At 49.0% G+C, this 23,054-nt stretch overlaps 2 protein-coding genes across 4 annotated transcripts in view; both read left to right on the forward strand.

Moving 5' to 3' along the window:
* Positions 1–14,849, forward strand: part of LOC120948703 (bumetanide-sensitive sodium-(potassium)-chloride cotransporter) — a 28,560-nt gene extending 13,711 nt beyond the window's left edge. Inside the window, exons 2-9 of one of the 2 annotated variants that reach the window (XM_040365334.2) lie at positions 6,071–6,612; positions 7,231–7,345; positions 8,891–10,207; positions 10,290–11,091; positions 11,500–11,544; positions 11,699–11,775; positions 11,840–12,269; positions 12,536–14,849. In XM_040365334.2, coding sequence (XP_040221268.2) covers positions 6,224–6,612; positions 7,231–7,345; positions 8,891–10,207; positions 10,290–11,091; positions 11,500–11,544; positions 11,699–11,775; positions 11,840–12,269; positions 12,536–12,789 — 3,429 coding nt within the window. In that variant the 5' untranslated portion in view covers positions 6,071–6,223 and the 3' untranslated portion in view covers positions 12,790–14,849. The remainder of the gene's footprint in view (positions 1–6,070; positions 6,613–7,230; positions 7,346–8,890; positions 10,208–10,289; positions 11,092–11,499; positions 11,545–11,698; positions 11,776–11,839; positions 12,270–12,535) is intronic. The other variant, XM_040365335.2, reaches the window with a different exon arrangement.
* Positions 14,850–17,818: 2,969 nt separating this feature from the next.
* Positions 17,819–23,054, forward strand: part of LOC120949000 (gonadotropin-releasing hormone receptor) — a 44,262-nt gene continuing 39,026 nt past the window's right edge. The window contains exon 1 of one of the 2 annotated variants that reach the window (XM_040365919.2): positions 17,819–19,637. The gene's annotated coding sequence lies outside the window, so the exon portion shown is untranslated. The remainder of the gene's footprint in view (positions 19,638–23,054) is intronic. The other variant, XM_040365917.2, reaches the window with a different exon arrangement.

The following is a 23,054-nucleotide window of genomic DNA, read 5'->3' on the forward strand; positions in this document are numbered from 1 at the left end:
GCCACCCCCTCGAGTCGGGGGATAAGTGCGTCGATCAATTGTCGTCTTGTTGAGCGAGAAACAAGAGTTCAGAGCAAACATTTGATTAACTTGTTAACGTGCACCACCATCACCACCTAATCCGTCCCGACAATGCCCGTTAGTAGCCGCCTGTGCGACGTGTGAACATTGTGCGCTGAGTTGTGTCTTGTGTTTTTCGTCCTGTTTGGTGGCAGCAAGACCTAGCAAAGCTTTCATGAACGAGCCACTAACCAGTGTCGTTTCGTCTGGCACCGTCGCACCGTACGGTGGGAGTGCATTAATTAGAGCTCAAGATGCCGTCTTGGTGCGTGCGTTGTCATATGCGGAGCGACAAGTCGGGGGGTAAGCGCCGTGGTAAAAGGTGATCTGGCGCACATGGTGAACCAGTTCTCTACTCGGAGAGTTTTTGGGAAGGAAGGTAGCACGAGAAGTCAACTTGGAGGCTTGCATAATTACACGCAAGCTTGCTGTGTTGCTTGTGTACGACTGAGGCTGACCGTAGACGACGGGGCTGATAAGGGTTTTGAGGTGTACGGTCGAAAACTCTCGGCCACCACCACCCGGCGACCATGTGTGCATAATCGAGACGGATTTTAAGTTGCTCGACTCAGTCGCCAAGGGGAGTCGGAACTAGTTCGCTGCTCGATATAGTCATAAACTGCATTGTAAGAGGGCACTAGCAGCAGTCACCCCAAAACCCTACCTTGGGCTAACCTTGACCAAGAGAACTATCCACAGCGCGAGAAGTGTTTGGCTGGGACGGAGTGCCTTGTTGGGGTTGGTGGCAGTGCACTCGAGTGGTGGACCCGTTCGCAAACACGGTGCGTAAATACTCAGGGCAAACGGGCAACACTAACAGCACCCTCTCCTCCCCACCCCGCGGCAAAGGTCACTGTGTGTGCAGCGGTCTTGTGTTGTCTCGGGCGCTTTCTAAACGCTTCAATGTACACCCAACCACCCATCCAGCGGTGGAAGACTGCAGTTTGCTCGAGCATGGAGAAAAACATAGATTTTCCATTTACTTGCAACCACAGAGCTGTGTTGTTGGGGGGAATGAAGTTATTTTCTGCTATCTTGATAGTAGTGCAGCAGCACAAATTTGAAGCCCTCCGGAGTGCATTTTTTTTACAAAAGCAAATTTACTTTGAAGTTCGACAAACATGCAATTAGTAGTCTTTGAATTTAGATTGGTTTTAGGAGGCGCAGTCTTTCGTACTTCCGTGTAAATGTAATTAAAATTACAGTTATTTCCGGAAGAGTACTATTTCCAGAGGAATAGAAAAAAACAATGCAGTATAATGGTGGTGGTGGTAGAGAAGAAGAGAAGATGGGTTATTTATTTTTGTGTAAGCGTTTACACGTTGCAAGTCAAGATCAGTTTAAACTTGGAAAAAGGCGTAGATATTCGATGCAATCGAGAGTTGAACTCAGCGCTTGTGTGTTGTTGCCCGTTACACTTACCATGTACACTATGAGGGACGCTTCGTCAAGGGTTGCTTATTTCCAATATGATTTTCACGTTATATTTCTGTCTCTTGTTTTATTTCTCTGTTCCAATCCATTTCTTCTATTGATAAGAGGTCACATTGGCAAAATGGGATGTATAAGCAGCGCCAGCATAATTTCGAAACAGTGCTGGTAAAAAAAACGGCGAAACAAACCATTATCGCATCGTCATTTTGCATGCGTTATGACAATTGTTACATGCGTGTAAATTATTTCCCGCCCTGCTCGCTAGCAATTGACGACTGTTCTTGTGGTTTGCAATCCATTGCATTCCGGTTATTTCCCACCGGCAGCTGCTGTGTTGTGTGAGGGTGCGAGGGAAATGAGAGGGCCTGTTATCAATATTTCCCCTTTGCCCGGCTCATTAACCCCATAGGTTTGGGGAGGCATCATAGGGAGCAGCATTATCTGTTAGGTCAACATTTGTTTTACGTTTAATTACCGTACCTTGGGCGCGACCGCCGACCGCCCCGTGCATCGCCCTGTGGTGCACGAAATGTTAGAAGCTCTCCACGCTGACGCTGACCGTTTGTGTTTTGCAAAGGCAGTTTTTAATTTTATTATTTTACTGGCGTGTGTATGCTGCCTACCAGCATAATATAAATAAATGTTGCGCAAACATGCTAGCGTGCGTGGAGGGATGGGAGTTGAAAGAGAGGAGTAACAATGGGCACATCAACCTGTGGCACAATCACACTGCATTCGTGGTGAAAGTTGGCAGTTGGCAAAGAGGAGGAAAAAAAGCGAAGGCACAAATTGAAATAAATTCCAATTTATGTTTCATCGCCACCGAAACCCGAACCGAAACGATCGATTGTGCATATTGATGCGCGCGCTGTAAGTTGAATACACTCTTTCGCTACACAATTTTAAAGCATAAATATTCGCTTTTGCGCGAAATGTGAATAATCATGACTCTCTCTCCCTCCCTCTCTCCGTTTCATGTTGCATTGCGCGAAGTAAAAGGACAACAAGGACGTGTTCGGCGTTGCGTCCGATTAGAAATTAGCAGCCATTCGCACCGCGCTGTTGTGCCCTAATCAGCGGGTCCTTTCGGGTGTCATTAAGCATCGTCAACTTTCCGAGCACGTGTCGGCAAGTCGAGCTTTGTAGCGGCCGTAGACCCGGGTGACACCGGTCAGAGTTTGTCACCCACTACCTGGGGGGGAAGGTGGGGAAGACTGTTGCCTACCACCATGCTGCCAGGATACAAAACGAATTCACTTTCAACGCTGTGCTGGGATTTTGTGTTGTTGTAGCTTCTGTATCATTTCCTTCGTTTTCGTATCATATTTTTCGACACAAAGTGAGGTCTGGTCCCAAAAAAAAAAGGTCTCAAGAGAGCGATGCAAAGCTTCCGAGGTGAAGACAGTGCCGAAATCTTGTGCATACAAATGTGGCCGAGGTCGACCGCGGGGCGTGTGTGTACCCCTCCCCCTATCGGGAAGAAGGTTGGCGTCAGTGTCCTGAATGTTAATTCGGAACCAAATGCTCTCCGAGCTGCTGCTGCTGGCCGGGGTTTGAAGCTTTTCCGTGCCATGCGCCATGCGGCGGGACGAAAACGGCTCACATAAAGACAGACAAATAGCGAAAGTACGCACGCGTTTTGTGTGTCGATGGGGGCAGCACTATACCAGACAAGCGGACAGATCGATTACACAACGTTTTGTGCCAAACCTCGGAATATGGTGCAACACATTTTTCCGATTCAATTTAAAATTTAATCATGGCCGGCGTACCGGTTGCGTGACGTTCGGTCAATGCGTAAAACTATGCGAGAACAGGGGAATGAAATGCAAAAAAACATACATTCACACACAGACACAGACTGACATATCCCGGATTACTGGAATTCATTCATTCGTCTATCAAGGTTTCGTTGAGGTCCGCGAACGTGTGTGGGCTCAGATCAAACGTCCTTTTATTTAAATGGATAGCAGAGATTTGCTTAATCAATTGCGCTTCAGTTTTTGTAGGAAAGCTGATCCTTGTTGTAGGGATACTCGGTCGTTTGATCTGGGGACTGTCGTTTGGTGTTAAACGAACACGAAGCTCCACACGCATCACACAAAGCACCGATAAATTCACCGTAAAAGAAAGGCATTTTATTCAACATCCAAACGATCAAACTCTTGCAGTGGAGAAACGGAATCATTCACTCGCATTGTGCTGTTGCATCGCTCGTGGCCGCTTCGTGACTATCTGCTAATTGTTCGACACATGCCTACGGTATAGAATGAGATACGTGCGTACGATTTATGTGGAACGCTTGCTGAGATAAGCACCACTGCTGATGCCCGCCTAGCCCAGTCGGCACCAGTTCGATGCAGCTTACGCCTGCGGTTGATTGATTGGACCGGGATGACGTTTAATGCAAATGTGTGTAATGCAAAGCGCCCAAAAATGGAGGCGCCTGTCACACCTTGATTGCATTGTGTAAATTTGACGTCTCATGGGCGCCATGGGCGGGCGGGTCTACAACCCTAGCACAAGGAAGACGAATGTTTTGGTGTATTGAAATCGATGCTAAAACGTGCTAAAAGTACTCCACAATGGTTCGAAATTTGTCTATTAATTATAGAACACTGCTCCAAAGGTTCCTAAAACTCTAAAAAAAAGCCCTAAAAAGTGTTCCTTGTCCGTTGATGTGAAATGTTCGTAAATTTCGTACCTCAATCCACACAATTCTTCCTGATAACTGTGCGAGTAGGAGCGGCTTCGCGGTCAGGACAAACACAACCCTCGTAAATTCGTCCCCACAAGCCTAGGTAGCGGTATCCTTTGTTTCATTGGGTTGAGTTACACCGGCAGGAATATCCTTTTCGGACGCTGTTTGGCACACATACACGTAGCGATCGTATCTCGGATTCGATACCTCGAGCGTCAAACACCAATGCGTCTGTTCCCAGGTGGAACAGAAGGTTCGATGCAGGTGGTGGTGATGGAGAAACTTGTGTAGGATGGTATGGAACAAGCAATTCGGGATTGTCACAGCACCGAGATACACCAGGATATTCTGTTTCCAGGTGTATGCTCAGTGGTTACGCGCTTAATGGTTAAACAAAGTCACAGAGTGGAAATAGAGTGCCGCCAGCTCAGGCACAAAACCGACCAAATCGGTTCGGGTGTGTGTGTGTGTGGGACATTATTAGCATTATTTGGGTGGGTGGATGGTGGGAAATCAATTCCCTTTCCCTTAACCGACAAGCAGCCATTAAAATTAATTGAAAAATCTCTTCGCACCGGCACACAAGCCGTACGGTGGAGATTCCGTTGGTTGTGTGGTTTCGATAATGAGCGAAGTTTGCCGTCCTGAAAAGGATCCTTCGATGATTATTTTACCTTTCGTTTGGAGGAAACTTTCGATGGGATGGTGCAGAATAAAGGGTGAATGAACCACCGTTGAAGTGTGTTGAAGTGTCCTATATGTCTCTGGAGAACAGACACACACATAGGACATACCCGTTCGTAGCAAATGCCGGTGGCAGCAATGTTTGCTGACGGTGAGGTGGACATGTGGACAGCTTGCTGTCTACAATGTGAGAATGGTCGGGCTAGTGCTATCAATCATTTTTGTAACAGTCCTCAATACGGTATCCAAACCGAAGCGGCGTTACATTGTTATGTGAAGAGAGCGAGATAGATAGAGAGAGTGTGTGTCCTTAGTGTCCTTGTAGGAAGTAGTCGGAAATGCCCACTCGATGCTGGGATACTAAACTGTGTGCACAGACCTATATCAACGTGAATGGCATTCTGACCACCGAATGTGGACAGTATTGGTCACCGTAACAGCGGTTCTCCGTGTACGTGTGAATTCACTAACACACAGTCCGTGATGTTTTAATCGCCTTTAGGATCTGCCCATGACTCTCCGTGCGCTTTTCGCCTCAGAGGATACACTCCTTTTTTTTCGGGGGGTTCAGGATTCAGCAGAAGGACGTCAGCTGTGATGTGATTGATTGGCTATAGACATACTGTTCGACGGGGGCACAAATAGGCTTATTTCAGTGGAGGCGTTGAACGTGTTCTGACGAGTGCCGTTGTGTTGTGCCAAGCCGATTCCCAGTACTTCCGGTCACGCAATCTGGACCGATGGCGCCGAAAATAACACGCCCTCATACAGATTTTCCGTTTGCAACAAAAAAGTATAGAGAATTGAACGCTTTATGTCTGCGAATGAGGAAGAGCATTCACTTTGTACGATAAATATAGCTTTCTTCGCGTAATGGATGATCCTTAAGAGATGCTTTAGATGTGGGTTTGTGCGAGACGTTAAAGTACAATGTTATCTTTGTTTATAGCAATTCTACTGGGCAGAGGAAAAGCAACGAAATACAATAAAAATAAGCTTTTTTTTCATCAGTACCCCAATTTATCTTTTATTGAGAGGAGAGAACATCCCGAAAACATAATCCCACACCGACAGACACTTTTTGCGCTCCGGCTGATTGTGTTTCAGAAGTCAAAGTCTTATTCATTGCTTTATTTTGATGTTGTTTTTTACCTTCTCTCTCTTTCTCTCTGTTTCCTTCTGTTTCTGCAGCCTCTTTGGACCGATCCGACCAGCCGCGCGCGATAAATAATCTTCGCCCAGTTCGCCCTTCTGCATCTTGGCGATAAAAGAAGGGGAACAAAACTCATCAACCACAACCTTCGGCTGTTCGATATCCATTCCAGAAGTGCCCATTCACAAAGCATGACAGATCCAAAAGGTGGCGGTGGTGGTGGTGGCGGCGGTGCTGCAAATGACGTGGAAATGAATGCCCTGCCGCGCAATCAGTCAGTGAACCGGTTCCAGGTTAACCTTGTCAATCATGACGAACCGGCCGGGCACGGCACGGGCAACGGTACGGCCCCCGAGCCGGTCACCGAGGACGACCTGTTCCCGGAGGAGATGGTCAAGCGGCGAACCTCCCGGCTGCAGTCGCTGCGCAGCAGCTTCCGCACCGACCGGGACCGGGATCCGGAGCAGCCGCGGCAGCGCAAACCCTCGACGCGCTTCAACGTCGAGGGGGGCGAATCGGACTCGAACGACGACGAGGAGGATAATCTGATCGACGAGAATCGATACGCCCGTAGCTTCCGGTAAGTGTGTGTGTGTGTGTGTATGTGCGTGATTTGAGTGGCGACTTCTTGGTTTTTTGCTGGTGCTATTGCGGGATTAAAATGTGGGATTTTAGCTGGAAATCATTCCCTTACGGAATGAGTGACACGGTTCACTTGCATTCGGAGTATGCTGCTGGCTCCAGGGTAACACATACGGCCTCACCTCATGGCAAAGGATACCCGACCCCAGTAAACGTGGGTTAAGCATCCAATGAAGCGAAATGGCGCCTGCGTGGAGTTACCCCTTCCAGTTCTGTGGAAGTAGACAGCCCGAAACAGATCCGCCGTTGAAGAGACGTTGAAGATGGTTGGGAACGAGATTGATTATACTTCACCCCAAGGTAGCTCGAAAACGACTTATGCTTATGATTTAGACCATCGACATCGGTCAAAAGCACGTACACAGCTAAATAAGGGCTGCGTTCGCGGAATCGAATAATGGTGGGGAGCCATTTTTTCCCGCATTGCAGACAGCCAGAAGAAGCTGTTTACAATTTCGATGAATAAATTATGCGATTTCCTTCGTAGCGTATTCGGTATCTAACTTTGGTTGTTTCGGACCACTTCTGGCCCTCTTCTTCCTTCGCCCTTTTACAGACACTTTACCCGGGAAGCGCTGCCACGGATGGACAACTATCGCAACATCCTGTCGTTCCAGGGCAACCAGAGACCGACGCTGGACGAGCTGCACGACGCCTCCATCACCAACAAGGTAGGCCGTACCGTCAACAATGGGAAATGATGCCATTTTCTCACAAGTAAAAGTGTTCCAAAACCACAGCCGTTTGCGCTTTGGGTGGGGGCCACGGCCACGCGTCCGCCGTGCATCGGAATTGATTAATTTATTTAATCTAACCGACCCTGCGGGTCAAACTCTCTGGTTAATTGATCAAATGGATTCGTTTAGTGCCATTACTCCCCGACCCTTCTTCGACGACGGTGGCGCCCTGTGAAGGAGGGGGGAGTTCCACTAGCTGGGTGCGACAAGGGCGTTTAATGTGCCTTTTCGCGCATCACAGTAATGTATGTGTGTGTGTGTGTTTGAAGGACAGCAAGAAGAGAGGATACTGAAGGTTAATTAAAACAGACTTCTGCGCGCGGCTGTACGCGCGGTGTGTGTGTGTGTTGCGCGCGGAACAACCCTTCGCGTGTCTCCAATCGCGTGTGCCCAATGCGAGAGGTTTCCAATTAATACCAATCAAATGGTAGTACTTGATTGGACTTCTGGCCAGTGTGTTGGCGTGTGTGCTGCGTGCTCCGATACCGCAGCTCGGAAATGGAATGCGCATTTTTGCACGGCGATGAATGGGCTTTTGGTTTTATTCTGGCGACTCCATAAAAATCGTATTATAAAGGTAAAGGTATTACATTTTGATATAGTGAAAAGCGTCACATCACACCATGAGGGGAAATATGCAATTGATGCTACATTTATAGCGCAATGAGCTAAAATTAAATCGGATATAGTAGGAAAGTTGCAGCTGTGAAGAGCACCGCAACCAATGCAGGTGCCACGTTTCGCGCCTGCAAGGTATGCAATCCGCGCGCGCGAGGAATTTAATTTCGCCCCATACAGTGTACAGGTATCGGTTTTAATTGAACTTTTACAACCCCTGCGGGCACCACAATGGGTTCTCGGGAAAAGGGGGTTGGGGGAGGGGGGAAGGACCATTTCTTGGTAACATTTACACCTGTCCCGGGTGTGCTTGTGCGCCGTGTTGCTATGGTTGGTTGGGTAGTAAAGTGTAACGGAAACGAAAAGAAGTAGTACGTGCTTCGTTTCGGTCGTTCTGCTTGCCCCCCCCCCCCCCCCGCCCATTTTCCCCGAACGTGCATCTTGAAAGATGCTTGGATAAGCTTTCCTTTTCAGTTTCCCTTCCGGCGCAAAATTGAATCGAGACAGCGAGTTTTGCGGCGCTCGGACTATCGGATAGCACTCGAGATGGATAGAACTGTGCCGGCATTGACCGGGCGTTCCACGCTATATCCGAGAACGGTCAATTACTGGGACCCAATCAATAGTCCTTATTGAGTTAGGGATAACTGGCCGGGTTGGGGTGTCAGTCAGCTTGAAGAGTAGTGGATTTTTGTGTTGCTTCGTCGAATTGGAGTGAAGAATGCTATTTTCTGGTTTAAAAAATGTACGTGAAAAGCGCTCTGTTGGGGGCGAAATGAACACGACGTACCCGATGGTTTAAATCACTCACATTTAATCTGGCTCTAATCGCTCGCTTCTTGCTCTGCTCCCTCCATGCAGGAAACAATGCGCCGCGGTACGGTGCACGAACCGGCCGAGCTGGACGGATCCATCAAGTTCGGCTGGATTAAGGGCGTCCTGATGCGCTGCCTGCTAAACATCTGGGGCGTGATGCTGTTCCTGCGGCTGAGCTGGGTCGTCGGCCAGGCCGGTATCGTGCAGGGCGTCGTGCTGATCTGCATGACCACCGTCGTGACGACGATCACGGCCCTCTCGATGTCCGCCATCAGCACGAACGGTGTGATCAAGGGCGGCGGCACGTACTACATGATATCGCGCTCGCTCGGGCCCGAGTTTGGCGGCTCGATCGGGCTAATCTTCTCGCTGGCGAACGCGGTCGCCTGCGCGATGTACGTGGTCGGGTTCTGCGAGTCCATGATCGATCTGCTCGCCTCGTTCGGCGTGGCGATCGTGGACGGGGCCGTGAACGACGTGCGCATCATCGGCTGCATCACGATCGTGCTGCTGCTGTGCATCGTCGTCGTCGGGATGGAGTGGGAGGCGAAGGCCCAGATCGTGCTGCTCATCATCCTGCTGGTGGCGATCGTGGACTTTTGCGTCGGCTCGCTGTGGGGCCCAAAGTCGGAGCTGGACGTGGCGCGCGGCTTCGTCGGCTACAATGCGACGGTACTGATGGAGAACATGCAATCGGCGTACCGCGTGTCGAAGGGCACGCAGCACGATTTCTTCTCCGTGTTTTCCATCTTCTTCCCGGCCGCCACGGGCATACTGGCGGGGGCGAACATTAGCGGCGATCTGAAGGACCCGTCGTCCTCCATCCCGAAGGGCACGATACTGGCGATCGCGATTACGTCCGCGTCGTACATCGGCATGGCGGTGATGGCGGGCGCAACGGTGCTGCGCGATGCGACCGGCAACGTGACGGACGTCGTGAACGGGACGTGGGACTTTTCCGCGTGCGAGGAGACGAGCTGCGCGTACGGACTGCACAACTCGTTCCAGGTGATGGAGCTGGTGTCGGTGTTTGGGCCGCTGATCTATGCCGGCTGCTTCGCGGCCACGCTGTCGTCCGCGCTGGCCAGCCTCGTATCGGCGCCGAAGGTGTTCCAGGCGCTGTGCAAGGACAAGCTGTACCCGAAGATCAGCTGGTTCGGCAAGGGCTTCGGCAAGAACAACGAGCCGGTGCGCGGGTACATACTGACGTTCGTCATCTCGGTGGCGGTGATTCTGGTGGGCGATCTGAACATGATCGCGCCGCTCATCTCCAACTTCTTTCTGGCCGCTTACTGTCTGGTGAACTTCAGCACGTTCCATGCCAGCTTGGCGAAACCGGTCGGCTGGCGGCCAACTTTTAAGGTATGATGGAAAAGGAAAATGCTCCCTTTTCGCGTGCTCTTTCTCACTTATCAAACTCTATTTTGCTTCCCGTTTTTTGCAGTATTACAACATGTGGCTGAGTCTACTGGGTGCTATTTTCTGTATCGCGGTAATGTTCCTGATCTCCTGGCCCACGGCACTGATCACTTTTGCGGCCGTACTGTCACTGTACCTGATCGTGTCGTACCGCAAACCCGACGTTAACTGGGGCTCCACCACCCAAGCCCAAACGTACAAAAACGCACTACTCTCGGTGCAGCAGCTGAACAATGTGGAGGAGCACGTCAAGAACTACCGGCCCCAGATACTGGTCCTGTGCGGGCATCCCAGCTCCCGGCCACTGCTCGTCAACTTTGCCTACCTGCTCACCAAGAAGCTGTCCCTGCTCGTCTGTGGCCACGTGACCAAGACGCACGTGTCGCAGAAGTACCGCAACCATCTGCAGAAGAAGGCGGCCGAGTGGTTCCGCCGGCACAAGGTGAAGGGTTTCTACTCGCTGATCGACGATAACGATTTCGAGACCGGGTCGCGCGCCATCATGCAAGCGTCCGGCATCGGCAAGCTGCGCCCGAACGTGCTGCTGATGGGCTTCAAGAGCGACTGGGATCGGTGCGAGCCGGCCGAGCTGGAGCAGTACTTTAACGTCGTGCACAAAGCGCTCGACATGTACTTATCGGTGGCGATACTGCGCGTCGGCAAGGGCTTCGACTACTCGCAGGTGCTCGGCGAGGACACGGTCAAGTTCATCTCGGAGTACCCGCGCACGCTGGTGGCGAACGACAGCACGAACGATCTGCTCAGCCACAACAAGGTCAGCTCGCTGCACGGCAGCTGCGATTCGCTCAGTCGCAACGTTTCGCAAGGTAAGTGGTAAGAGCTCCTGAACACAAAACTGAACGTTGAGCAATATAATCTTTTATTTTATTTTAAACTGTCGCCTCGTTGCATGTTACGCACCAAAATCGAACACACACACACACCCTTATACCAACCATCTTGCCTGTTCTAATAACAATGTGCACCTCCTCCTCCGGAACGTTCTCACACTCCAACACTCCAACACAACTCTTCTGCACCCACCAAAACAACGGCTTTGCTGATGCTGATGCCCCCGGAATGATGACAACCGTTCGACATCGGCATGGAATGGAATGTGGAATGCCCAAAACAAACCTCACCCCACACCCCTCCCCCGCAATGCACTTGTGGAACGCGTACGGCACACGGATGCGCATCTCTTCGGCTTTCCCCCGTTCGCTTCCCATCGCTAGACCAAACTAATGACGTTAACGAGAAGAATGCGAAAAATCTTAAGGGTAAGTGACGAGCGTCGTAGCAATGCTGTACATACCGTAGCCATTTGCGCATGAAGAGCGAAGCGACCGTTTTGTCGTTGAATGCAGCAGTTGTAACGATGGCGCTGGCGCTTGGAATGAATTGTTACTGATGCCTTTTTTCTCCATCTTTTAGCAAGCAGTACCAGCGATCTGAGCAAAACCATCTCCGTAGCACCAGACCCGATCGATATCAATGCCAAGCTGATTACGGTACGCTGCTGTGTTTACCTTTCCTTCCCCCCGAGTCCTTTTTAACCCCACTTTCTCACCGCAGGAAACTGGCCAGCGGTCACTGAAACGGGGCGATCCGTCCCTGCTGTACCGCGGTCCGGGCGGCGCCGAACTGCCCACCGAGGTGCTGGACGAGCTGACGCAGTTCACCTCGAAAAAGAAGACGGGCATCATCGACGTGTACTGGTTGTACGATGACGGTGGGCTGACCCTGCTGCTGCCGTACATTATCAGCACCCGGCGGAACTGGGCGTCGTGCAAGCTGCGCGTGTTCGCGCTCGCCAACCGCAAGACGGAGCTGGAGTTTGAGCAGCGCAACATGGCGAGCCTGCTGGCCAAGTTCCGCATCGAATACTCCGATCTGCAGCTGCTGCCGGACGTCACCAAGAAGCCGAACCAGGAGATGGCCGACTTTTTCAAGGGACTAATCAAAGAGTTTACGGCGAAGGATGATGCCGCAGATGCTAGTACAGGTAAGGGAAAGGGGGTCCGTCACCGTCCGGCAGATGCAGCTCTCCATTGGAATAAGTGTTTGCAATTAAAACTTTACCCATCATTGTGCGCTAACCGAGCTTGGCTAAATGGGAACTAGTTACCGTACGGTACGGCCCACTTTGCGGGTGAAAGTTGCTGCGAATTGTTTGCTTCTCCAACTCGGAAGATCTCGGTCTGCTGTCGTTTCAAGCGTAACTCTTCCTTCTGACATTCATTGACTCTTTCTTCTTCTTCTCGTTCACAGCGGGAACTTCGACCATCTCGAAGGCGGAACTGCTCGCGGTACAGGACAAGACGAACCGCCACCTGAACCTGCGCGAGTATCTGCTCCAGCACTCCAGCAAGTCCGACCTGGTCGTGATGACGCTGCCGATGCCGCGCAAGGGTGTCGTCTCCGCTCCGCTCTACATGGCGTGGCTGGAAGCGTTGAGCCGCGATTTGCCCCCGTTCCTGTTTGTCCGCGGCAATCAGACGTCCGTGCTGACGTTCTACTCTTAACCGCCGCGCGGGGAAACCACTCACTCGACCGATTCTTTGCTCCCCTCCCCATCACCATTTCATTTTGCATTTCGTCTATTCACACATTGTTTGTAGTTTTGTAAGAGTTTCTTCTATTTGGCTTCTCAATCTGATGCTCCCAACTGGCCATGCCTCGATTTAGACGTGTATTTCATAATTAATTTATTGCTTCTAAGGGGATAGTGGTGTGTGTGTTTGGCTCTTGTTAGCTTGTTCCCACAAGCTCATCGACCACGTAACCCAAGATGGTAACTAAGGTAACAGAAAAGCGCATTAGCAAAATCCATTTCGAGTAGCCGCCCGGCGAGTCCCGCGAACCCTTTTTTGAACAGGGGAAAGTTTTTCCCCCCAAAACGGAAGGGAGAACCCTTTTCACCGATCCGCACTAATGGTGTGGCATTGTGTAGGCAGCAACCATTCGGACGGACGGACGATGGGTGAAAAGTCAGAGCAGTAGCGGTTATTGGTTTAGAGGTGTATTTGGTTTCATCGGTTTCTATTACATTGCTACTTTTGCTCTCTCTCTGTCTCCCCGGTGGGGTCATCCGGTTGACGCGTAACGTCCATTACCACCGACCAAAAGCTGCTGGTTGGCATAACTTTTTCTCTATTTTTACACTCTCACTCTGCTGAAGCTTCCTTCCCGATACTGCTCAAGCTTCCTTCTTCCTACTCTGAGCAGTGGCGGAAGAAATAGAAGAATAAGAATGAAATCTGGCTGCACCAGAGAGTAGAGGACGTCGCGGTTGAAATTGCACCCGTCAAGAGCGGTCCTGGCAACGGAAGAGAGAGAGAGTCGGATATCCTTTTTTTTGTTGTTGCGCATCTTTGTCACGCGTCAGAGGGCAATTGTTGCGGATTCAGGGGCGGATTGGGTTTTGTGGGTTTAGATGTTTTGATTGTGCGATTGTATTTTCCTGTTATCGCCCCCCCCCCCATTGCTCTCTATGCTGTCTTCCACACACCGGTCAGGGGGGAGTATGGTTCTATTTTTATTGCGCATATGTGTGTGTGTGTGCATGTGTCCGTCCGAGTGTGTGCTGTAGCAATCCGATTTGCCGGTTCGTTTCGCTCCCTTGTGGCACACTGTGTCCAATGGCAATGGCGGAAGCCACCAAACGGAGTGAAAAATGCAGCTTTTATTACATTGCATGCATGGCGTAGTGAAGTGGTGGAGAAGTGAGCGGCCAATCCCTTGCGGAAAGCGGATTGTAGCGAAATAGTCATGGAACAACATGCAGGCCATTCTCTCCCGTTCCTCCGCTCCATCAGCTCTCCCAGTGGTTTGCACTTGACCTTTTACCGGTTGCGAAGTGTCCGACCGGTCACCGGCTTAGGAATGGGGACGACATTCCATCCCACAAGCACGAAACTATCCCCTTTCCCTCTGAAACACATTCCATACCGCATAGACGCTTCTCATCGCCGGCTTGCAGCATCGCTGTCACGTTCAAAACCGATTGGGGGTGAGGGGGGGAGCAGGACAACAGAACACGAGCGCCCGGGAGCAGTACATATAAGTATTAATTTTCTCAACATCCCTTTTGTGTGTGTGTGAAGAAGATGGAAGTTGTTGTCCGTGCAGATTTCAGTAAACAGGGGAAACTCTGGTCGCGCTGTTTTTTTTTGTTTGTTTTGTTATTTATAGTATTATTATTTCATTTACGGCTAGAATTAGGAGCACTGTGCGGGAGAACGGATGAAGTGACCGCGGGCTGGGGATGGAAAGGAAAGAACATGAGGCAGCAGGGAGAGGGGAGGGGAGAGGGGTAAGTGGATCAGCTTAAGCTCTTAGATTAGCCCGGGATGTCGGGAAGTGCCTTTTATTGTTTGTGTGCCGCTGTTCTGGACTGGTGTAAAAGGCGAAGTAGTAGTAGTAGCTGGTGGCGAAGTGTACACACATTTTTACATTGACAACACAAACACACTGAAAGTGAGAGGATAGAGTATTCGCTTAGAACAGTTGCATAGAATTCGTATCGTATCGTATTGTGCTTGTAAAAGCTACCTTTGTTACAATAAAATTGATTCCAGTAAAATTGTTTGTGTGTGTGTGTTTTCGTTTGAGTGACCTTTTTGATTTGCAGTGGGGAAACAAATGGGATAAAAATAGAGAGCGGAAATTGTTGTGGGTATTTACAGAATATCTTGCTTTTGTCTGTCGTCCGGCACCGGAAACCGCGGTGGCGTTCAACCGTAGCAGCGATTGTCGCAGTCGGAGAGGCCCCCCATCAAAACGGAGAACCAGTTCCGGGAATCGAACACAGAACACAGGGATAGCGATGGAAAACATAAATGTGATTTATTTGCTAAACGAAGTACGCGCAGACAGCAAGACAGCAAGCTGCAAAGACGGTTTAGGGGAACGCTCGAACAGCATTTGTCGAAATAACAAGCGAATGATGGGTGAAAGGTGTGTGAAAGGGCACGAGGCACGAACAAAAGAAAAACAGACTTTGTGTAAGTCCGACTCCGATGCAAACATTTCGAATGGTTCGAATTTTATATTTGCAAATGGTTTGCTTCGCTCACCGGGCAAGAAAAAAAAAAACAGTCTACAAAGCTTAGTTTCCGGAAGTTGCGCTCTCCGTGCGCAATGTAGCAGTACAACTGTAGCGAGCTGTAAAAATTGTTCCAAAACCTGCAGCTTGGAGGTATTTTATTCTACGCCTGGGTGGAGTGTTTCCGGGATGGAAATTGATTTTACAAATTTTCACCCGGTTTCACCGGCCAGCAGGTGCACGATAGTTATCGATCGGGAGACCGCAAACTCCCCAGAGCGTGATTGGAACATGAAACTACAATGACCCAACCTTCCTCAATTATTGGCTGCATTGGCAATCCGAAGGTCGAAGGTTGGCCCGGGCGGAAGGTAATAAAAATTGCAACTACAAAGCAGTGTAAACGGTGGTCCGAAATGGGCCTCATGGCTTCGTGAGCTAATAAATCCAACAGTAAGTCAGCCATCAATCGATAGGTTTAATGTCTATTGAGAGGCGGGATTTGAAGCTGTTGTCTTGTTAAGTAATCCCATAAATCATACTAGCTAAGTTTTATAGTCATGCGATAGCACGAGCATTACAGGGTTTTCCATACGAAAGGAGTTCTCATAGCTGTGGGACACTTTACTGAGTTCTTCTTACGTGAAATGAACCTACTGTAATGGGAATTGGACTCTATAGCACCCTTGTTGGACAATTCTAATAGGATTGTCCAAGGAGCCTGTCCAATAAGGATGCCATAGAATCGAATTTTCATCAAATGAAGTTCACTTCCCGTATGAAAGAGTCAAGGAAGTGTCCCACAACTATGAGAACCCCTGGAAAACCCTGTAACGTGTCGCTGTACCGCTGTACGAGTGTTAATTTGTTTAATTTGTTTAATTTGTTTATTACTCGTTCAATGGATAACAATGGATCCGTGTGAATGTTCTTAAGTCTAATATTAGATTAAAATAAGTAGTAAGATCATCTGCGGCACGTGGCCCTGCAGTGGCGGTACATTTCCCTTGGATTGCTTTGATTGATTTAGTAAAGTTCATCGCATACTTCGACGCTCTATTGTTGCTCCGCAATGCTGCAGGCTACTGAACTAGACCGAGTTGCTAGTGCCTCATTAGCCGCCGAGGAGTGATTGAATGCAGCAGACACGAACGGGCAATTTCCTGTCAGGTGCATTATTACGATCCTGTGGTGGAAGCAGAAGGTTAGTGTGTGAAGAGGCACAAATGCCTCATGCTCATGAAGCCTAAGCTCGCAAAGCCCATGCTCATCACCATCGTGGTGTTGAATTATTTGCACCACCGGAAGATCGATTTCATTTTGTAACATTTAAACCCATAATAATTTCATTGTGCACTGTTCCTAAACGCTTCTTCTGCTGCTGTCGCCCATCAATCACGGCACATCGAACAAATTTTACGCCAACATGCCACGTGGGGCGGCAGCAGCAGCATAGCGCGGGCCCGGGTACAGGTCGTGTCGAGAATTTCGAGAATTTCAGCATAAGCTGCTTTAAAGATTGCTGCTTATTTTCCTTCACGCTCCTTCGCTCATCACAGGCCGCAATTCCGATGATTACGGATCAAAACAAAGGCATGTGTTTCCCCCCCCCCCCCCCTTTACTCTTCTTTCTTTCGCTGTTGTGGAGCGTGGTGCGTCTTTAAGCTCCCTGCTCTGATAAAATATTGATACGCGGGATGAGCATCAGCAAAAACTAGGGGGAAAAAAGGGAAAAGTTCATCGGAGCATAATTCGGATTAAATGTTGTTCTTTTTTTTCTCTTCAGAGGGGGAGATTTTGAACGATTGTGAAAGGGACGCGGTCGCTATTTTCAAATCGGCAGAATTTGGAAGTAATTAACTGAATAATGGGGGAATATTAGAGCCTTTCGCTGCGGCTTGCCGTGTCGGTGAACTTCGGATTTTTGTTTTTTGTATTAGTAGACGGCACATTGTTTAAAGTTTGAGCAACAAAAAAAAAACTGGCAAAGCTATTTTCAAGTTTATCCTCACCCTTATCAAGAAAGCGTTTTTAGGCTTTTTATCTGTCACTCGGACCATTAACTCAATTTATATGCCTAATGTCCTCAAACCGGTTCACCCAACTCCAATCGTCAGAAGCAGTTCAGCTGATTCGCCGCTTGAATATGGCACTCCGTCACACGTGCTTTCACCATTGCGGTCCCAGCTTTAAATGCTGAACGTGAACATGCAAATCCCAATGCTCGCAACGCAACGCGATAAAATGATTGCCAAAATTTCTCTTCCACCGAAAACCGGCTTAAAGTGTGTACATTTATTCATCTCCACCACTTCCGCATCATAAAAATCTTCCACGGTGGGCTGACTGAAACTAAAAATTCATCAGAGCACAGGCACAGGCCACAGTGCCAGCGGTCTTAGTGTACTGTTGCTTCGTTCGGTATTCGGTTGGAGCACGAACGTGAAAGCTTTTCCCGGCGAGCTTTAATACGAACCGAAATCAGCACGAACCGGTGCCGGTGCGCACCGTTCGGAAGCACAGTGCGAGCAATGCGGTGAGTTAAAATGTCATAAATTGTAATATATGTTATGTAAGGCTACATATTACATACGAGGGACGATATGATGATGGACTAATCGCAAATTTGGGACATGGAGTCCAACAAGCAAGCTTTCTGCAACTTCAAATCAACTGATCAATTCCAATCTGCTTCCCTAGCAATCATTCAACCTTTTTGCAATCATAGCAACCTCTGATGAGCTCTCTATAAGACAGTTCGTGTCTGCTCTGTGATCTGTAGAAACATCAAGTCAAACCAATCGTAAGGAACATCTGCACCACGAAACCAAACGTGTTGGCCACTAATCCTCTCCCAACAGCTCATAGTGCGCGTAAGTTGGCGCGCTTTCGACGATGGGGCCGTCGTCGCACACGTTTGGCGCCGTTCAGCTTGCCAGCCGTCCGTTAGTAAACATTCAAACGGCGCGGGCATCACATCGTCGGAGCGTCGCTTTGAGCAGGTTTGAGCGGCAGAGATAGAGTGCGTGTGCGTGTACTGTACGGCGTGCAAGCTTCTTGTTTCGTCCTCATTCCCGATGGGAAATAAATCTTCGGTCCGCCGGGATTGAGATCGCAATTTAAATTGCTTCCCACGGGGAGCCGAAACAACGAAGCAAACGACGAAAGTTGGGGAAAAGCTGTGAGCGCAAATTCTTACAGCCAAGCAAGCAGGCCCTTATCGTAGAGTGCCGTGAAGGTGTGCAAACTGGGCATTAATCCCTTCGGAAGCCACCGAGATGGAATCATTTGTTGCGAATGCGTTGTGACGGTTGAAAGTGCAGCGCTTGATATTTCGGGGATTATTAGAACGAGTTTCCGCCGCCGAACACCTTTGCCGAAAGGGATTAGACCGGAAAGTGTCCTGCTGTCACAAGAATGCCCTTATCCCGGTGCAGATTTATCTTCCCTAATGAAGCAGTCAAGTGTCGCTGCTGATCGGGTACGAAAGGAAGAGAGCAAAGTGTGGCGACTAAACGTAGCAGGCCGTTTCCAAAAAAGTGTTGTAACTTGGAGGAAGAAAGTGCGTTTGTGTGTGTGCTTGAGTGTTGGTGTTACAACTGGGGTTGATTGAGAGCAATTCGCGTCGCTTGTGTCTTTTGCATCTTCCGAATTCCAAACCGAATATCTTCCCACTTTCCGGCATGATTGGTACACCGGCCTGGTTCGCTGTGTCGCATAAGTGTGTCTGCACGCTTGAGTAGCGCTCGGTTACGGTTGCGTGTGTGTGTGTGTGTGTACATGTGTGGTGAATTATGCTAATTTGGGTCGCGTTTCCAGGGGCAAGATATTCCGTAACGATCCGCAAGTGATAGTGAGAGCGATTCCGGTGTGCGATAAGCAGGGTGTGTGTGTGTAGTGGAGGTGGTTAAAGGTGAAGGTAGCAGCAGGGTGGCAAAATGATCGGTCGGTGAAGCATAAATTACACTCACGCCGGGCCGATTGCCACGATTTGGGGTCGTCCAGTGATCGCTCCTAGGCGCCCTAAGCACTTAGCTGCACCCTATTCTGTGTTGTGAAAAATCACTGGTACCAACAAAAAAAGATCGTTCCACACCGTGTGATTGATTGATGCCGATGTCTAGCAGAAACCGCATTGATTACCTTCTACCCTGCCGTGTGCAACGTGTGTACTTCACCCTTCAATTGTTTGATGTGTTTTTGCGGAAGTTTACCAGCGAAGCGATTGTAAGGAGCCACTAATTAACGCACTTAGACATTCAGTACCCCCGAAAATAGACGAACAAACAAACGTCTGGCCGACGGTAGTGCTAAAAACAAACAACGGTAAGTGCTTTCGGGGAAGCTATAATGTTGGGGAGGAAATTCCCAACATCCTTTGAATATCATTCTGACAAAGTAATGATCGTTAAAACAGCAATATTAGAGCGCGTGTTATGTACTATACAACTTAATTAAACACACAACATCCTTGCCAACCCACAAGAACACAAGCAGCTTTTGGCGGGGGTTGATGTTTTGTAGCACTTAACAACCGGGAAATCCCCGGAACAAAGTTCATCATTCTAAGTGGTCATAAACAGGGAGCAGAGGGGGAGAAAGCCCTATACACACATCACCAACCATCATAACAATCACAACAAAAACAAAACAGTTTCCAAAGCCGTGCAGCAACAAGTTATAATTCAAGTTCTTTGAAAATGTGAACTTTTTTTTCTTCCGACCGACCGAGAGGCCTTGCTCCGGCCAGACTTGATGACTACTTTGATGGACTGTGTGTGTGTGCCGGGCCACGCGCGCGCTACCTTGTTAAAAAGGTATTAACATTCAAAGATGCTGACTAGATCCCGAGCAGTTTCGTGTTTTTCTTCGGTATTTTATCTAGTTTGCCATGGGGATCATTGGGGATGTGTGCGAAAGAATCGAAAGAATAAACCGTAAACAAACCGTGTTGGGTGCAAATTTCGACGACCCCGCCCGGGGAGCTACAAATGTTCACGAGGTGGCAATGATGGGACAGCAGAGCTGCGCATAGATGGCAATATAATTATCGAAATCTCACCGGGCTTAATCATCGCGGGGTTTCCGCTTCACAGTTCGCTTCAGATCAGTTGGCCACTGAGAGGTGTGTGAGTGCTCTGGAAGGAGCTTCTGATTTGACGAGGAGATCCCTCCCAGGAGTTGATGATTAATGATGAAACATGAGTGAAAATGGAAATGGCTTGCTTTCATGTTTTTGGCGCCTTTGGGGGACATGCGTTTGATGAAGTTTCGTGTTGAGTCGCTTGATAAATATACGTTCGGACTTGGCGCATAATTGAAGGGTAGGGACAGGTCTCTGTCCAGCGCGGAGTTCAAACCATGACCGCCAACTACCGATGATCATGTGTCATCTTTTTTGGAGCATTCAGTATTTGCGTTGTTCGGGACATTTCATCACGTTAGCGCGAGAAAGTGGTTGCGCAAAGTCTCATATGCTAAAATGATGATACATTTGCAATAGATAAAGCCTTTTATTCGTCTCATTGTGCACACCAATGATTGAAATAGTGCTGTTGCTTGCGATTGGAACATTCATTACAATATTCTCCCGGGCAGTTTAAAAAATATCACAGATAGTCTCCCTTTATCATTGTCTGTAAAGGGAGCGACGTTTGAGACCCGATTGTTATCTATCATGCCCGCATTATGTAAACTCATTTCACACGACATGCAGCCAAACAAAGCTCCTGATGTTAATCGTTCGCTCGATTAAATCACAAATCCGATAAAAAAGGTCAGCTCAATTATAACCCGCCCCATAAAATGCACGATAAGCGTGAACTGTAGGGGGCTGATTTTTAATTTCCATTTTCAACATTGTAATCGTTCCCCCCTCTCTGGTTCTGGTGTCTAGCCGATCGTTCGTGAACCCGGCTGCATCCTTTCTGCTGTGTATCGACACACCAAGCACAGGGAGGTAAACGTTTTCCCGATCGAGACACACACACACAAACAAGCCGAGACGCACCGAGCAAATAACTTCAACTAAAAGTGTCTAGCAAGTACCACCCGGCGGTCGGATGTTAATGACTCCGGGGGCTGCCATCAGCCTATTGTGATTTGTTTTCTAACAATACATTCCCACCGCACGCACGCACCGCCGCCACTGGGTCAAGCTTATTCGACAAAGGGTGTAGGCGAACGAACGGTGTGTGTGTTTATACTTAAAATTATCACACCATCGACCGACTCATTGCCGACCGGCCTGTAATTATGATGAATATTTAACCCTGCAATTGCACCGATAATGCAGCGCAAAGGCCGACCAACTAATGCAATGCAGCAGTAGTTCACACTCTCTCTCTATGTTTCTATCTTTCTCTCTCTCTCATGGGACAATGGAAATGCCCTTACGAGAGGTGCCCAGGGTACACACCCTCCGTGTTGAGCCCGCAGGTCAACAGCAGAGTTCAACGGGGTGTACTTCAGGCTAAAGCATTCTAGGGAAATTGTTTTCCATTTCCATCATATCGACAAGCTTACGGCTCGCATAGATGGCGCTGCGGCGCTCGGTGCACGGTTCACCCTGGACGGCTCAGCGCCCTCTTTTAACTGAACAAACAAAAAAAAACATTTGAGCATGCTTTTTCTCCCCCCGGACCGTACCTTCCCAGAAAATCACTTTTCGTTTGTGTATTTTTCTTTTCCACTTTTGTGCGCGTGGTGTTTGTAAAACGATATGTCGGTACTGTTCGTTTCGTTGTCGAAAAAAAAACGATTGCAAGCATCTTCGAAGAAATGGTTCAAGTTATTTGAATCGCAATTAAAATCGGAAGCAGCTACAGCAAAAAAAGGCAGTCGACAGGTCGTTGCAGAGCAAAAAACAAGCGCACCGACTGACACACACCTAACTGCCAAAGTTGAAATAAGGATCCGTTGCCTAGCAATGGGGAGCGCTTTTTCTTGAAACGGTGTGGTGCGTAAGGACTCTTAAGGAATGACAACAGCAACAGCAACAAAAGAAACGAGAGCCACCGATTTAGAATTTACGGGTCCGGGGGTCAGGCCGGGTGTTTATATTACTTCCCGAGCAAGCAATTAGTTTCACACTCTGCTCTACATCGCGAATACCATTGCCGTGGGATTGTGGAATGGTTTTTATTGTCCACCTGTGTCAAGCGCATCGGGAGCAGCGGAAAACGAACTGGAGAAAAGAACTCGAGCTTATTATGATACTAATTAGTTGGGTAAGATAAGGGAAAATAGGCTAGATTGTTTGCGTCCTCACTGGGCAAGTGGTCACGTTCCGCAACGATACGATCGCGACACCTTTCGTTACTTACAGCAGGGCACCGGATACCATCTTCCTCCAGTGGCAGTACGCAGTACCAGGACACGGGCCTTCCTGACCAAGACCGTCTTGACGACAGTAAAAAGTCGCTCCAGAGAAGCTACATCCGCCTAGTGACAGCAAAAAATGAGCAAACTGTTGCAGGCGGCGTACTTGGAAATGGAAAATTAGCACCAATTTACCCACTGTCCCGCTCGACACGACCCACTTTACTTTATCCCCTGATCCGGCCATAGAGTGGGCGAGCCAATTGTGTAGGAGAGCGAGGAAGCGTTATTATTGAAGGGACAAGGGGAGCAGCAGTAGTGTTCCACACATTTTCACCTCCTGTCCTGTGTTTCCTGGGATGCTTTTCCACGTGCTCGGAGAGTATGTGCGGGGCCTTTTGTTTGTCATTTTCAGCACTTGGA

The sequence above is a fragment of the Anopheles coluzzii genome, chromosome 2 (assembly GCF_943734685.1).
Source record: "Anopheles coluzzii chromosome 2, AcolN3, whole genome shotgun sequence".
Lineage (NCBI taxonomy): Eukaryota > Metazoa > Arthropoda > Insecta > Diptera > Culicidae > Anopheles > Anopheles coluzzii.